Source organism: Oreochromis niloticus, unplaced genomic scaffold, assembly GCF_001858045.2.
Source record: "Oreochromis niloticus isolate F11D_XX unplaced genomic scaffold, O_niloticus_UMD_NMBU tig00007808_pilon, whole genome shotgun sequence".
In the NCBI taxonomy this organism is placed as follows: domain Eukaryota; kingdom Metazoa; phylum Chordata; class Actinopteri; order Cichliformes; family Cichlidae; genus Oreochromis; species Oreochromis niloticus.
In genome coordinates this window covers 1-15,306 of record NW_020328777.1, presented here as the reverse complement: position 1 = coordinate 15,306, position 15,306 = coordinate 1, and the positions used below count along the sequence as shown (strand labels likewise).

General features: G+C 41.0%; 2 protein-coding genes and 1 long non-coding RNA gene across 4 annotated transcripts; 1 reads left to right on the top strand and 2 right to left on the bottom strand.

Moving 5' to 3' along the window:
• Positions 1-944: 944 nt before the first annotated feature.
• LOC109198614 (5-hydroxytryptamine receptor 3C-like) lies at positions 945-4,536 on the bottom strand. Its single transcript, XM_019354019.2, has 3 exons — positions 4,295-4,536; positions 1,458-1,618; positions 945-1,353 (listed from the first exon to the last, which is right to left on the bottom strand). The coding sequence occupies exons 1-3, from the start codon at positions 4,347-4,349 to the stop codon at positions 1,273-1,275; spliced, it is 297 nt and encodes a 98-aa protein (XP_019209564.1). The 5' UTR covers positions 4,350-4,536; the 3' UTR covers positions 945-1,272.
• A 3,100-nt stretch (positions 4,537-7,636) lies between these two features.
• Positions 7,637-9,104, top strand: LOC109198615 (clumping factor A). Its single transcript, XM_019354021.2, has 3 exons — positions 7,637-7,876; positions 8,120-8,164; positions 8,257-9,104. Exons 1-3 carry the CDS (start codon positions 7,789-7,791, stop codon positions 9,102-9,104), a joined length of 981 nt encoding a protein of 326 aa, XP_019209566.1. The 5' UTR covers positions 7,637-7,788.
• A 798-nt stretch (positions 9,105-9,902) lies between these two features.
• LOC109198616 (uncharacterized) lies at positions 9,903-11,118 on the bottom strand. 2 transcript variants are annotated; one of them, XR_002059337.2, is made up of 2 exons: positions 10,737-11,118; positions 9,903-10,639 (listed from the first exon to the last, which is right to left on the bottom strand). It is a non-coding gene; the product is annotated as an uncharacterized LOC109198616 (long non-coding RNA). The 2 variants fall into 2 exon arrangements; XR_003218373.1 differs by having other exon boundaries at positions 10,756-11,118.
• Between the last annotated feature and the right edge of the window lie 4,188 nt (positions 11,119-15,306).

Sequence of the window (15,306 nt, the reverse complement as noted above, 5' to 3'; positions counted from 1 at the left end):
AGGAGACAGACACTATCTCTACTTTCAAGATTAGGCTTCAAACTTTCCTTTTTGCTAAAGCATATAGTTAGGGCTGGACCAGGTGACCCTGAATCCTCCCTTAGTTATGCTGCAATAGACGTAGGCTGCTGGTGGATTCCCATGATGCATTGAGTTTTTCCTTTTCAGTCACCTTTCTCACTCACTATGTGTTAATAGACCTCTCTGCATCGAATCATATCTGTTATTAATCTCTGTCTCTCTTCCACAGCATGTCTTTATCCTGTCTTCCTTCTCTCACCCTCTCGCAGCAGATGGCCCCGCCCTCCCTGAGCCTGGTTCTGCCGGAGGTTTCTTCCTGTTAAAAGGCAGTTTTCCTTCCCACTGTCGCCAAAGTGCTTGCTCATAGGGGGTCATATGATTGTTGGGTTTTTCTCTGTTTTTATTATTGTAGGGTCTACCTTACAATATAAAGCGTGATTTGGCGCTCTATAAATAAAATTGAATTGAAAACACTGAAAATAAATGTCCAGTAGGTGGTGCAGAGGGTGGTCGGGGTTCCTGATTAGTTTATTTATCTCCTGCTCCCCCAGCAGACCACAGCAAAGTACACTGCACTCATCAGAAGTAAGTGATAGAAAATATTCATCATTATACCACATGTGGAAGGACGTAAGCTTCCTTAGCAAAGAAAGCCTGCTCTTCCACTTTCTGTTTACAGTGCAAGTGTTGGTCTTCCAGCTCAGCCTGATGTCGACGTCGATGTCTCTCATGACTGCTTTGTCATTTCTGACATTTTTAGTGTTTTAATTAAAAGTTAATTTCTTCGACTTGATTTACAAAATTCATTAAACTTACAGCTGTTTTATTTGAATGTCTGGGACCCAAAGGTTGTCCCGAGGAACCGAAACTCTTTTAGCTGCACATTCCTTCTCATCCCAGTTCAGTCCTTCGATATCCACTCCTACATTAAACAGAACAACAGCAAAACTGTTCCACAGCACTACAGCTATCATGTTAACTGCTGAAACAGGGAAACACAACATCTGGTATTAAGTCATGTTAGACTATAAGAAAAAGTTCCCAACTGATAATAAATATTTGAAATTACTGTTACAGACTTAAGGAAATCTAAAAGAACAAGTAATGTATTCTTTATGTATTAATTCAGTGGCCAAACATTTTGATTCATTCTTATAATCGCTCTGGATTGGTTCATTGTGCTGAAAATACAAACAGCTGCAACAGAAATAATTTACAAAATGTCAGTATAATCATATAAGAAATGTGACATTATTGTTTTAGTTCTGAGAGCTGTTCAAGACATACCAGGACCTGCCATAAGACTGAAGACAGTGTTTGGGTTTTTTCATCCTAAAGATGAGTAACATTAGAAAGTATATTAGAGTCATAAGGATTATTAGTTCCACATAGATGACATGATGTTAATATTTTGTGTATAAGCTGTGTAGACTCACCACTCCTAAAATTCCTGCCACTGTTATGCTGATGGATATGTTTATTGGCTTTGCAAAGGTTTCGACGGGACGCAGCAGTTTGTTAGAGAACAAATGTTTTGCGAGTTGATCAAACAGGGCGGCAGGAGTTGGGCTGGTGCAGTTGAAAGCTGCCACAAAGCCTGAGATCAAGAAGAGAACAAGCAAAGAAAACGTACAACTATGTTAAATGCTTGAACATGAAAACACGCAGCCTCAGTTCTTCCATTTGTATTTTTTTGGTGTAGCAGATGCTTATTTTATTACAGCTGGTAAACACGTGAGAGCCGAGTGTGTTTACTCGTTTCTTTTGTTTGTAATGAAAATGTAATTGTACTGAAAACACTAAAAAATAAAAGCAGATCCAGTGCTGCCCTTTATTGAGATGGATGTAACTGAACGATCTCCTTTGTTTGAAAATTAATGACAAAAATAATAGTGATGGGACAGTTTTTAAACATTTAACCATTTAGCTTCTCTGTTCTGTATTAATCTGCATGTATATCATGTATAAAGAAATGAAGGTAATACTTCATTTAATGTATGATGATATAGTGTATGATGATATAGTGACTGCTCTGTATGAAAGTGGTACACTGCTTGATAAACAATATAAGCATAAGAAACCTAACATCAGACCTGGGTGGAAAGAACATGTATCTATGTACCATGATGAAGCTCGTATAGCTTATAAATGTTGGGCCATGGCTGGAAGACCTAAACAAGGCCCAGAATTTGAACAGAAAAAATGTGCGAATGCCAGATATAAGTACGCTGTTCGCTTTATAACTAAAAATGAGCAAATGCTGAGAGCAGATTCTTTGGCCAGGAAAATGCTGTGTAATAATATGACAGATTTTTGGAAAGAGGTGAAAGCTCTTAATAACTGTAAACCATCTTTACCATCATCTGTTGAAGGTGTTGCTGGGGCAGATAACATTGCAGCATTATGGAGACAGCATTACAGCGCGTTGTTTAATTGTATAAAAAGTGATCCATATGAGGACAATTTTGACATGAGTAATGACACAATAAGTGTAAGGACACATGAAGTATATGAAGCCATTCATAGGTTGCCTGATAATAAATCCTCTGGTTTGGATCACATCACTGCAGAACATTTAAAACATGCTAGTTTAAGGCTAGCTCCTCTTTTAGCACTCTGTTTCACTGGGTTTATGATTCATGGCATATTACCAGACTCAATGCTGTGTATTTTATTGGTACCAGTTATGAAAGACAAAGCTTCAAAAGTGAGCTGTTTGGATAATTACAGGCCGATTGCACTAGCCAGTATTTTATCTAAGGTGTTAGAAAGAATCTTGTTTGACAGAGTTAGTGTGTTCATCTCTTCTGTGGATAATCAGTTTGGCTTCAAACCAAAGCACGGCACTGACATGTGCATATATGCACTCAAGGAAATAGTCAGTTTGTATAGGGCTAAAAATTCATCTGTCCTCATGTGTTTCATTGATGCCTCTAAGGCTTTTGATCGAGTGAACCACAGAAAACTTTTTGATAAACTGAAGAGACGGGGAGTTCCTCAATACATCGTGAGGATTCTCTCTTACTGGTACGCTCATCAGAGCATGCAGGTTAAATGGGGAAGTAGTATTTCTGCCCCCTTTGGTGTCAGCAATGGTGTCAGACAGGGTGGGATTTTGTCTCCAATTTTATTTAATCTATATGTTGATGATCTGTCCATACAGCTGAGAGCCTGTAACACTGGGTGTATATTAGGTAAAACGCTGATAAATCATCTTATGTATGCAGATGACCTGGTTGTTTTTAGTCCAAGCAGTGCTGGGTTGCAGGATCTTCTTAATGTCTGTACTGAATATGGTGTGCAATATGACATAGAGTACAATGCTGCTAAAAGTGCTGTTTTGATATGTAGAACCAAGCAGGATAAACAGCTAAATTTCCCTTTGTTTAAACTGGCCCAAAAAACTCTTGAAGTTCATAAAAAGGTGAAATACCTCGGTCACTTTATTACTGAGGAAATGAATGATGATGATGACATTTACAGACAACGATGTAAGCTCTATGTGCAGGCAAATACTATTGCACGCAAATTCAGTTTTTGTTCACTTCCAGTTAAAGTGGCTTTGTTTAAAGCGTATTGCACACCGCTATATACTGCCCCCTTGTGGTCATCCTACAAACAATGTAGCATGCAGAAGCTGCATGTTGCATATAATGATGCGATGAGAATCCTTTGCAGGATACCTAGAAGTGGTAGTGCCAGTCAGATGTTTGTAGCTGTGGGTGTTTGGACTTTTAAAGCACTTTTAAGAAAGTTAATGTACAATTTTAGAGAACGACTGGATGGTTCGAGTAACAGTATAATTTTAGCACTTACAGATCCGACACTGAGTGGTTCCCGTTACTCATCCAGTCTGAGAAAGCACTGGTTAAAGTGTTTGTGTATTTATTGATTTATTTTAAGTAATTGTGTTTTATGTATATTATGGTTTTATATTTTTACAAATTTTTACAAATGCTTTATATTTTTACTAATGTTTTATATACTTATTTATCTACATATAGATATATATGTGTGTGTGTTTCTGTCTTGTTTTTTATGGACATGAAGTCTGCCAATAAAGATTGAACTGAATTGAATTGAATTGAATTTAACTTCAGTCTCTAAGTTAGGTTTGTTTTTCTTACAGGAAGTTTTAATGTTAACTTTTAATAAATCCTTCATACATTAGTAAATATGTGTAAGGTGTTACGACTGTGCAGGAAGTAAATCAACACATTGCTGTTGCTTTCTTTGTTGTGAAATGTGTTGATAAAATGTTTTCTTGCCTTACCTTGTAGCAGCATGAAACAGATGACGATCAGCTCAGCAGCTTTCACACCGGCCATTTTCTGTCTCAGCTTTATTTAGCCCTCATTAACATGACAAGTGGCTGATATTCTAAATTGCAACAGCTTGGGTGCCGTCACATAGAGATAAAGTTGTGAGGATGCGCAGGTGAAACCCGTAACCACCTTCAGAAACTAATATTGACTTTGCAGTGTGACACATGTACCTGATCCACGCGTCCATCCACACATTGTTGTAAGTGTTTGGATTTAAAGCAGGTTTTTATCACTTATCATCTTCGCTTGGATTTGTTCCGTATCAGTCAATCACATGACGATTGTTGTGACAGCTTTTTTGCAACAGGCTCTGCTGCTTTCAGTTTCCAATAATGTGACATAGTTACACAATTATAATTTGTGGTGTGATATTAGGAGATCACGTGAGTGAAGTTGCCCCCCCCTTTCTTCAAATCCAACAAAAGTGGTATCAAACGTTTGTGCTGGTTTGTGCTGCAAAAATTTTCGTTTGTGCTGCTATCATTTCAAAAATATTAATAAAATAATGTCTTGATGCGTGCTCAATCATCCAGGTAAGTAAATTCCAAAAGGTTGATTCTGTTCATTTGGACATTTTCAGTGGGAGAAACGTTTTGTCACTCATCCAAGTGACTTCTTCAGTCTCAGCTGACTGCAGGTTTCCCCAACCTTATAAGCAGTACATTTGCACAGCGAAGGAAACTAGCACCACTGAATGAACAATGTGCTGGGGGGTTAGTTCCATGATTGTTAGTATGCAAATTCTTATGACCATTGATCAACGACTACTAATCAAAGACACAGATTCTCGAATGGCCATGAGTACCATTCACAGAGAGTTGGGGAATGGCTGCAATCACAGCATTGAAAGATGGTGAAAGATGACTGCACACATTTTTATCAGCGTCACTGCTAACTGGAGAATATTTAACGCTAAAGTTGTTTGAACTACAGATGTCATCATCTTGGGGCCTTCAGCCTGTTTTTGCTTTCTGAACCATGACAAATGGAGCTGAATATGCATTAGAAGTTTATGTTTGCAATGCTCTCATGGTTGATGATTCTCACTTGTAGAGTAACCAGGAATGGGGAAGTGTTAAAGATCATCTTCTCGGGCATAAGTCGTATTCAAACGAATAAAAACCCCATCTGTGTATTGAAATGCCGAGTCTGGCGATCCTTACACGATCCTCCCTGCTTTGCATTCAGGCAGCTGAGGTGCAGACTCGTGCTATCTCGTGTGTGATCAGATGAGAGTTGAAAGTCGTGGCGGCCCAGGAAAGCTGCGGTGGAGCACTTCCTGCGACCATCTGTAGACCATTTGCATGACTCAGCAATAAAGAGGGTAATTCAGCAGAATTCTACCATGTCCAGTCAATACAAGTCTGCCTTGGTTTAATTACACTTTTACTTTAATTGGAGATTGACAATAACAACACTGTTTTTCTTTGAGCCAAAATTTCATTGAAGGAAATTTCACTGCAGCTTTGATGCTGGATGGAAACAGCAACGCATTTTAAAACCCTGACTTGGACTGTGGGAATCAAGTCTTTACAATACACACACACACACACACACACACACACACACACACACACACACACACACACCATATAGTGCTACATAGGGGGTATGCTGAAAATAGAGGGTGATAAACTGGGAAGGTGAAAACTAGTGAGTGAGCGACAATGAAAAGGCAGTTTTCATACCGCTGTAGCTATAATGGAGCAGACTAACAGCACTAATGTTTCTATTGTTGTCCTCTTCATATTGTGCTGAGTGAGCATGCCGTCAGCCTGCACTGACCAATAAGAGCCAAGAGTTGCAGTGATAGGCAGGCTGAACCAGCAAATAGCCAGAAACAACTGGTCAGTGCAGCGCCGCCTCAGGTACCACGTACAGATTTTAACTGGCTTCTGACTTTGTGTGGTGTGGAGTATGCTAGATTTTATATAAATATGGATGAGATCAGCTGGGGATGAACAAAATCTCCTTCAGCAACTATTAAGTAGCCAGAAGGGGCCAGACAGTCAATATATTAATTCAGCTTTGCTACAGAACAGACTGTAAAGCATTCTCAACACCAAATATCAGTACAATTATTTTAGCAGCTGATTTCTGTACTTAAAAAACCCCAACAAACATTTATTACAGCTCTATTATGTAGGAAATGTAGGAGACGCGGACATAAATACACAGAGGGTTAACGAGGGAGGTGGGAGCACACGGGAAACACAGGTGACACTGATAACGAGACACGGCAGGAGTAACACAACACTGACGGGAGACTATCAAAGTAAAACAGGAAGCACACAGAGACGCAGACCAGATTGGAAGAGAACACAGACATAGCGGGCTGTGGAAAACATGGAATACAACACAAGGAGGAGAAACGAGGCATGGGGACTGGCAGATATACAGAGGGGGCACACAGGGGGTAAAGTCACGAGGGGAAATCAAATAAGCAACATCTTAACAGAACAACCTAGGGACCCTAAAACTGACATCAAACAACAACAAGAGACACAAAAACCAGGTAGAAGTCCCGGGACCATGACATGCAGGTGGTTACATATGGTTAAAATGATTCAAATGCAGTAAGTATGCACGTTTTTCTTATCAATATAGTCCATAACTTGATTATTGTCTGTAGCCCACATGATTAAACACTTTAAACATGTGAGTTTAGATTTTATCTACTGTATAGCCTGTATAATAAATTAATATGTAGCCCAATAAGTATAAAATCCAGAAAGCTACACAACATGGAGCGGTTCATTTACAAACACAGGTCTAACTTGAGTTTCACACAGTTTTTATTAGAAAACAATCAAATTGTTAAATGCTTAAAGTACACAAAATGTCAGAAATCTGCACCGTCATGAACAGAAATTTAAACCTAATTTTTCGTCATTTGTTGATTAACCCTCCGAGGTCTGAATCCCAGGTTGTGCACATCAACATCACAGATTTGTACAAATAAAGTTTATAACAAAGACATGTTAAATATTAAGCACTGGAAACAGCTTGGTTGTTGTTGTTTGGAACATGTTGTTTTGTTGCCATAGCGATGCCTCCAGGGACCATAAAATGACATCACAGCATTTAAACATGTTTTGAAGGAAAACATCAGCATATGAACACAAAACTGAAGAGACACTGCAACCGTATGAAAGCAGACCACTATTTAGTGACATTTCGACGTTTCCCTGAGGATTAACTGCTCCGTAATTTACCAAGAACTAAAGTAAGCTCAAATTTCAGTTTATAAACTTAAGATCATTTACTTAAATATATAAATGTAATATTTGACAAATTATACATAAATTTGAAAATGTTCTTAATCATATCTTAGAGTGACAGAAGCTCTTTTTAACACGATTATTTCTGAGATTATTTTGTTCATTTAGGAAAATAGAGAAGACTTAAGTTTTGTTCTCAAACAAACTGAGGCTGCGTCCACATGTACACGGCTATTTTTGAAAGCGCAGCTTTGTCTCTGCATTCGGGCCTTTCGTCCACACCTAAACAGCAGATTGAGTCACTGAAAGGTGAGATTTTTTTAAAACTCCTGCCAGGGTGGGGATTTTTGAAAACGACGTTTTTGTGTTTAGGTGTGGACGAGGAAAACGGACATGTGGACTGGATTTTTTTTTAAATGAAAAGGAAAACGTCCGTTTTCAAACATAGCCGTGTACGTTCGGACGCAGCCTAAAGTCATCTCAAAAAAAGCAAATTGTCTGAACATTCTGAGTTGAGGTTTAGTGATCATTGTTGTTTTGTGTTCCTTGTAGTCAAAATGAGTGGAAGTGGAGATGGATTTCAAACTAACCGTAACGGTAAGCACATGCACTCAGTCTTGAAATTGATCAAAAACAGATTTTCAGCAGATAGTTATGGATGCTAATTAAAAGATTAAATGATCTTGCAGGCCAACAGGTTAATCCACAATCAATTGCAAGTGGAGATCAGGAACCTGCTCATCAACCAGCTAACCGAAGAGCTAACCGGCGAGCTAACCGACGAGCTAACCGACCAGCTAACCGACCAGCTAACGAAGATATCGGTGGACTCCGGGGCTTCACAAACGATCTTTATCTTGCTCTTCGTGATATTTATTTGTTTCTGGATAGGCTAATAGCTTCAGTACTGGAACAATATGACAATTACCTTTACAATGACACTGACGCTGACGATGACACTGACGATGACGATGACAATGACAACAATGTCAATGTTCAAAATATTAATGTAAGGGAATTTAATGCCAATGCTGACAACAACGAACAGCATGAGGATCATAATGCTGTGGTTGTTGTTGGCATTGAAAATGAGGATTCCGATGAGGCATTTGAAGACTGTGTGGATGTTGACCAGCACATCCCAGAAGACGACCCTCAGCCAGGTGTATCCAGGAGGAGGTCTAGAGAGATGGATGAAGAAGAAGATGTGGAACCAAACAAAAGAATCAGATGGAGCGAGGAGTTTTCTGATGATGACTCTGACTTCTTCTCTGCTTGTGACACTGATAGCGAGAGCTGTCCTCGTGTAGGTAATATTGCCGATGAGGACATCAGTCAGCAGTCAACAGAAGAAGAACCGCAGCCTGGTGGATCCACGAAAAGGTCCAGAGAGGAAGATGTTGATGAAGAAGAGCGTGATAGCAAAAAATCCAGGCTTGCACACTCTGATTCGGGACCAGCTCAGCTGTGTACGACCACTCTGAGAGCAGCAGTGATGAACTTTTTGAAGATGCACACGAAGAGCTTGGCACCATGAAGGTGGAGGCTCGAGGAAGTGTTCCCGAGAGGATTTTGAGGAAGAAGAGGAATACTTGCCTGTATGCAAATTTCGGAGGTGTTCAACTGAGTCCAGCAGCAGCAGTGATGAAGACTAACACCATTTCGACGGGTTTCTTCAGTATCCTTTTAGTAGGCTGATGGCCTACTCAGGTGACCCTGAATCCTCCATGCTGCAATAAGCTGGGCATACACTGTGCTGCAATTTTTTCAGTCGCGTTATTCAGCTCCTGGTCAAACTGTACGATTGACTCACAGGGATGAGAAGTTTGTGCCTCCATCGCTCATGTCCAGATCACACGCCGCACCGCCGTTCTGCTCCGTCTTTTCACACTCATTTCTGCGTTTGCGCGTGCGCAGTGTAAGACGCAAGATTAAACAAATACGTTTTAAGCCGTGATTTAAAAGATTGGATAGAATCAGACGCCCTGATGCCAATCGGAAGGTTGTGCGCGTGCGCAGTGTAAGATGCTGCGGTGACGCCCTCAGGACGGCCGACAGGATTTCAAACAGGTTTGATTTTCTTACGAGCAAACGATTGATGATCGGGAGCTGGTCGAGAAGTGTTAATCGCTTCTCGTTACCCCATGTAGACGATCCACGACACACGATCCTCCAAACGGTCGCACGACTGAAAAATAGGCTCAAAATGGGCTAAAAATCGCACAGTGTATGCCCAGCATTAGGCTGCCGGGGGATTCCCATGATGCACTGGGTGTTTCTTCTTCACCCACTATGTTTAATAGACCTCTCTGCACTGAATTGTACTTGTTATTAACCTCTGTCTCTCTTCCACAGCATGTCTTTATCCTGTTTTCCTTGCCCCTCCCCAACCGGTCGAAGCAGATGGCCGCCCCTCCCTGAGCCTGGTTCTGCTGGAGGTTTCTTCCTGTTAAAAGGGAGTTTTTCCTTCCCACTGTCGCCAAAGTGCTTGCTCATAGGGGGTCATATGATTGTTGGGGTTTTCTTTGTAAGTATACCTTACAACATCAAGTGCCTTGAGGTGACTGTTGCTGTCATTTGGTGCTCTATAAATAAAATTGAATTGAAAATTGAATAGATGTCACTGTGATGATTTCTTCCCTCCATAGAAGGCTTAGACCCAAATGCAGATTCAATGCACATGGTTAAACTATTTATGAGACTTTGTTTAAAGAGAGGGAATGGAGAACGTGACTCGAGCTACGAGTGTCAGCAGAGAGCAGGAACCAGAGGAAAAGCTATCGAGAGACTGAACACCTGGCTCCTGATGGGAACAATCCAACGGGAATTCTGCAACAGAGGGAGAAGAAGTTGCTGGACGGGTAAGGGAATTTGAGGGTAGGATGAGTACGTTGGCAGAGGAGACCTAAACACAGGGAACGAGCAAGCCAGAACTGGAGCAGAGGTGAAGCCTAGTTACCACTGGAGATGGCAGAACAAACTGGCGAGGAGTAGCAGGCAGCGCTGGTTTAAGAAGCCCTCCTGCTGATTGTTTGCAGATGAGGCCGAGGTGAGATGCTGGAAACTCCACCTCTGAAGTATGGACACAATTATGTAATTAGAAGCAAAAGAGTTTTGTTTTGTTTTGTTTTTTTTAAATCAAATCATCTCAAAAAATTACTGTACTTACTTTCTAATTGATTCTTTACCTCTAAAAGGGGGTGGCTGTGGCTCAGGAGGTGGAGCAGGTCATCTACTAATCAGATGGTTTTTGGGTCGATCCCTGGCTGCTCCAGACTGCATGCTAACTGCCCTTGGGCAAGACATTAACCCCAAGTCACTCTCTGATGCATTCATCAGAGTATGAATGTGTGTGAATGTTAGATAGAAAGCACAGAAAAAGAGCTTCTATGAACAGGTGTGAATGAGGCAACCTGTATAGAGCGCTTTGAATGTTCAGGTAGAAAAGCACTGTAAAAAATTTCTGTGTTGATTTCTTTTGGACCTCAAACATTACTCACCTTGTTGCAGGTTTCTTTATTAATGCTGAAAACCCAGAATGGAAACTGACCTTACTGCTTCCTTCAAGCATCTAGAAGCTGCTTGACATCTTTACAGATCTATCGATATCTTTCAAACTGTCTATAATATTTCTTTACAAACTCACATATTGTAATTTTGCTGTTAATTCATCTTTCCATCTGATAGAAGAATCCCTCCCTATTATGATTTCAATTTCATCACTGGGCGAAGCTTCAAAAATTTTCACTCATGCCAGCAGCATTCTCTATATCCAAACTATTGCGGCTCCTCCAACCAACGGCCGTGGCAGGCTAAACACATGAGATACACTTCTGTACTATTTGCTACTTTTATTCCACATACAACTGTCCACTATACAAATCGGCACACAGGCTCAAACCATTAAACAAATGCACAGACTGTACAAATAACTGCACCATTTACTATGCCAAATTACAACATTGGCCTATTGCATAACTTAGTGCATAAGTATACATAAACCATCAAGTTACAGTCAAAAAATGCATCAAAATGATTCAAGCTGCAGTCAACAGAAGGTTTCGCCTCAGGCTCACCCTACCTTTCTGCTCATCAACATCAGGTGCCGTGAACAGGTGAGTGCAACCACATTCATCACCTAACACACCCATGAGTCATGCCCCACACCCGTCTACCAATACAGTGAGTGCATTTAAACCAACCCACTTAATCAAAAACGGAACAGCTCATATGACTCCTACACAAACTACTGGCTAACACATAGATTAAGCTCGTCAAACATCTTTCTCATCAGTTCTTTGGCAACAACAGAATGACTTCAAGGCGTTGCCGTGCATTTGTGTAGTATGTTGGGTTGCATGGTAGCAGGGGCGATTCTAGGATCAGAGCTTTGGGGGTGCTGAGCACACAGAGCTGCTCAGCCAGGCAAAATCAACTTTACTCATCACGATGAGACGTCTTCCCTGTCTCTGTCAGTCCCTGCATTCCTACATGTCTCCAGTTGTCCCGAGTTCTCTCTGTCTGTCTCCTCGGTGCATTTAAACCCCTGTACCACCCTGTCCTCATCGTCTGTTGTCCTCGTCTCTGTTATCAGTCATCATAATTTTACCATCTCTGTGCAAGTCTGCAAATTTCTTTATGAAATCATAAGATTCTTAAATTCATCAAGTCTCTGTGTGCCTGGGTCCTCGTCACGATACATGACATCACTGTTTTGCAACTTTGCCTATGGTACAATGTATGAAAAGATCTTTACTGCAGATACTACTATGGCTCTGTAGATTTTTTTAATTTATTTTAACCTATGTCGCCTCACCTTGACTGGCAAATCTGTCTATCACCTTTTGGTAGTCAACTCTCTCAAGCAGTTAAACGGTTTCTGTTTGCCTGTCACTGTTCCTTGTCTGTTTTCTTACCTGGCTCTTCCTGACCTTGTACTTTCTCCTCACGTTCCCCTCTTCCTCTCTCCCTCTTTGGACTGACAATCATACACAAATAGATATATTCAATTAGATGAACAAATTACATTAATATGAAAAAAAATTATGGTTAAGATCACTAATAAAAAGTCCTCTCTCAGTGTCTCTCATTTTTTATCCACTATTGTCTATTGATGTAATTAAAAAAAAATCCTGATTTGCAAAAGTGAAGCTGTAATGAAGAATCAAGTCATCAGAACATCAAAATGAATGAAAACCCAGCTGAAAGTCTTCATTTTCTGCTGGTGTGGTGATTGGAAATGATTGCCTTAGGTGATATCCAGTCACATTGATGGATGCATTTGGAGCAAATTTGGGGTTCAGTACTGAAGTGGTTTGCAAATGAAACCTGATTGGTGGACAGCCTGCTCTACATCTTGAACTAGAGCTGCCCAAGCTTACATTACCCCAGTGGTCTCCCATACAGGTACTAATCAGGCCCAACCCTGCATAACTTCCAAGATCAGCAACATCTGGAGTGCTCAGGGTGGCGGTATAACCTCAAACTGAAGCAGCTTTAATTGTTATAAAACGTCATTTTTGGTTACTCAGTTTAGATGCCAGGCTGGTTACGTAGCAGAGCTGAGAACCATCGCTTACATTTCCATTGTCACAACTTATTTATTTTCTTGTCACAATTGCTGCAGACCAAATCACCCACTGTTATAATTTGATTATGCAGGTAAACCACAACCAGTGAAATGGAAAAACAATACAATAATAGTCGTATAGTTTTTAATTGCTAATGAATCTTAAAGACAAGTACAACTTCTATAATGGCATTAGAGTCTAAATGTGTTCATGGTTCTGGTTTGCAAGGAAAATGGTTGTTACTGGATGTAAGCCCAGGCCTGTGAGTTTATGAATGTGTCCCTCTTTCATATTTTTCTCTGGCTACTGATATGTTAAAAAGAAAAAGCTCCAGTAAATAGTGTTAGGATACAGTAAACCACAGTCATGTTTGTGACTGTAAAATGCAGAGTTTGCCAAGGCCAACTACCTGACAGACAATGCTCATTAACCGATGCTGTTTGATTACAGAATGAAATGCAGACAACAGAAGCAGGGCTATTTTCATTATACTAAATGATGCTGTTATTCCTGATCTCAGCAAATCCATCTCATGCCCTCTTTGCTCTTGGTTTGTGTATTTGTCACACTAAAATGTTTCAGGTCATCAATTCCTTTGATCTGAAACACGTACGTGTGACAAATATGCAAAAAAATAAGGAATCAGCACGGGGTCAAGTACATGCGTGAAGTGAAGATTGCCATGGCACTACTCCATGTGATGCAGTTTTTGATCTAATCATGTAGCAAATGAATTATGCCATATCCAGATGCTTATTATTGTGATAAAGCTCACAAAAATGAAGATGATGTACAAGCCAAACAGCAGACGATCGATCACTGTCCCGATCATTTCCCACTCCTGCGTGGCTTTGGTCCCTTGACAGTATTTGTCCATCTGAACTCGGATAGCTGTGAGCTCTCTGCCTAACATCCTCAGTTGTTCCACAACTGGCTCTGGAGAGTCCAGGAGCTGGAGCTGCTTTTCCTGAAAGTGTAACATCTGAGATGCTCTGATGGTCTGAGGGCTTGTGGCGCTTGTGTTCGCTGATGGCGCTGTGAAAAACAAACAAAACACCCTGAGACCACAAGAAGTGGTTACTTTTTCTTAAGTCGTAGTTGGTGATTAAATTGACTATATTACTACCGGCTTAAATAAGGATAAGCATAAAGTACTTTACAGCTGAGAGATACGTGGCATGACTGTGGAGAGTTGTGACCTAAAGTTTACATGTCCAGATTCATCAGGATCAAATTGTTTACAAGTTAAAAAAATTGGTAACTCAAACTGACTGTGAGAAAATGATTCATGCGTTCATATCGAACGGGTCAGACTGTTGTAACGCTCTGTTTGCAGGATTACCACCATCATCAGTGTCTTACATATAGGCAAATAAACCATTACCCAAGCGTTTATGTCACTTCACTGGCTCCCAGCACACACACACAGATTTGCCTTAAAAATCCTTCTATTAGTTCTTGAAGCTCTCAGTGGTTTGGCTCTCTGGTACAAGTTAATATAATTCAGTGAAGGAGAAACTTTCCTCACTCGTTTATTCTTCTTGCATCCCTCCATCCATCCATGGTTTCAACTTCATCCGGGGCCGGGTCACGGTGGCAGCAGCCTAAGCAGAGAAGCCCAGACCTCCTCCTGCCCGGCCCCCTCCTCCAGCTTGTCCAGAGAAACAACAAAGTGTTCCCAGGCCAGCTGACAGATATAATCTCTCCAGCGTGTCCTGGATCTGCCCCAGGTCCTCCTCCCAGTGGGACATGCCCGGAACACCTCGCCCAGGAGGCATCCTTGCTTGAACCACCTCAACTGGCTCCTTTCAAAGTTGAAGAGAAGTGGTTCTACACTGAGCCCCTCCGGATGGCCGAACTCCTCACCCTATCTCTAAGGGAGACGCCAGCCACCCTTCGGAGGAAGCTAATTTCTGCCACTTGTATCCACAATCTTGCTCTTTCGGTGGAACGTAGACCGACGGGTAAACTGAAAGCTTCGCTTTTACGCTCAGCTCTTTCTTCAACATGATGTACAGCCTCCGCATCACTACAGTCGCAGCACCAATCTGTCTGTAGATCTCCAGCTTCCTCTCTCTCACTTGTGAACAAGACCACGAGATACAGTCGCGGCAAAAGTTTTGAAAATGACACAAATAATATTTTTACAAAGTTTGCTTCTTCAGGTTT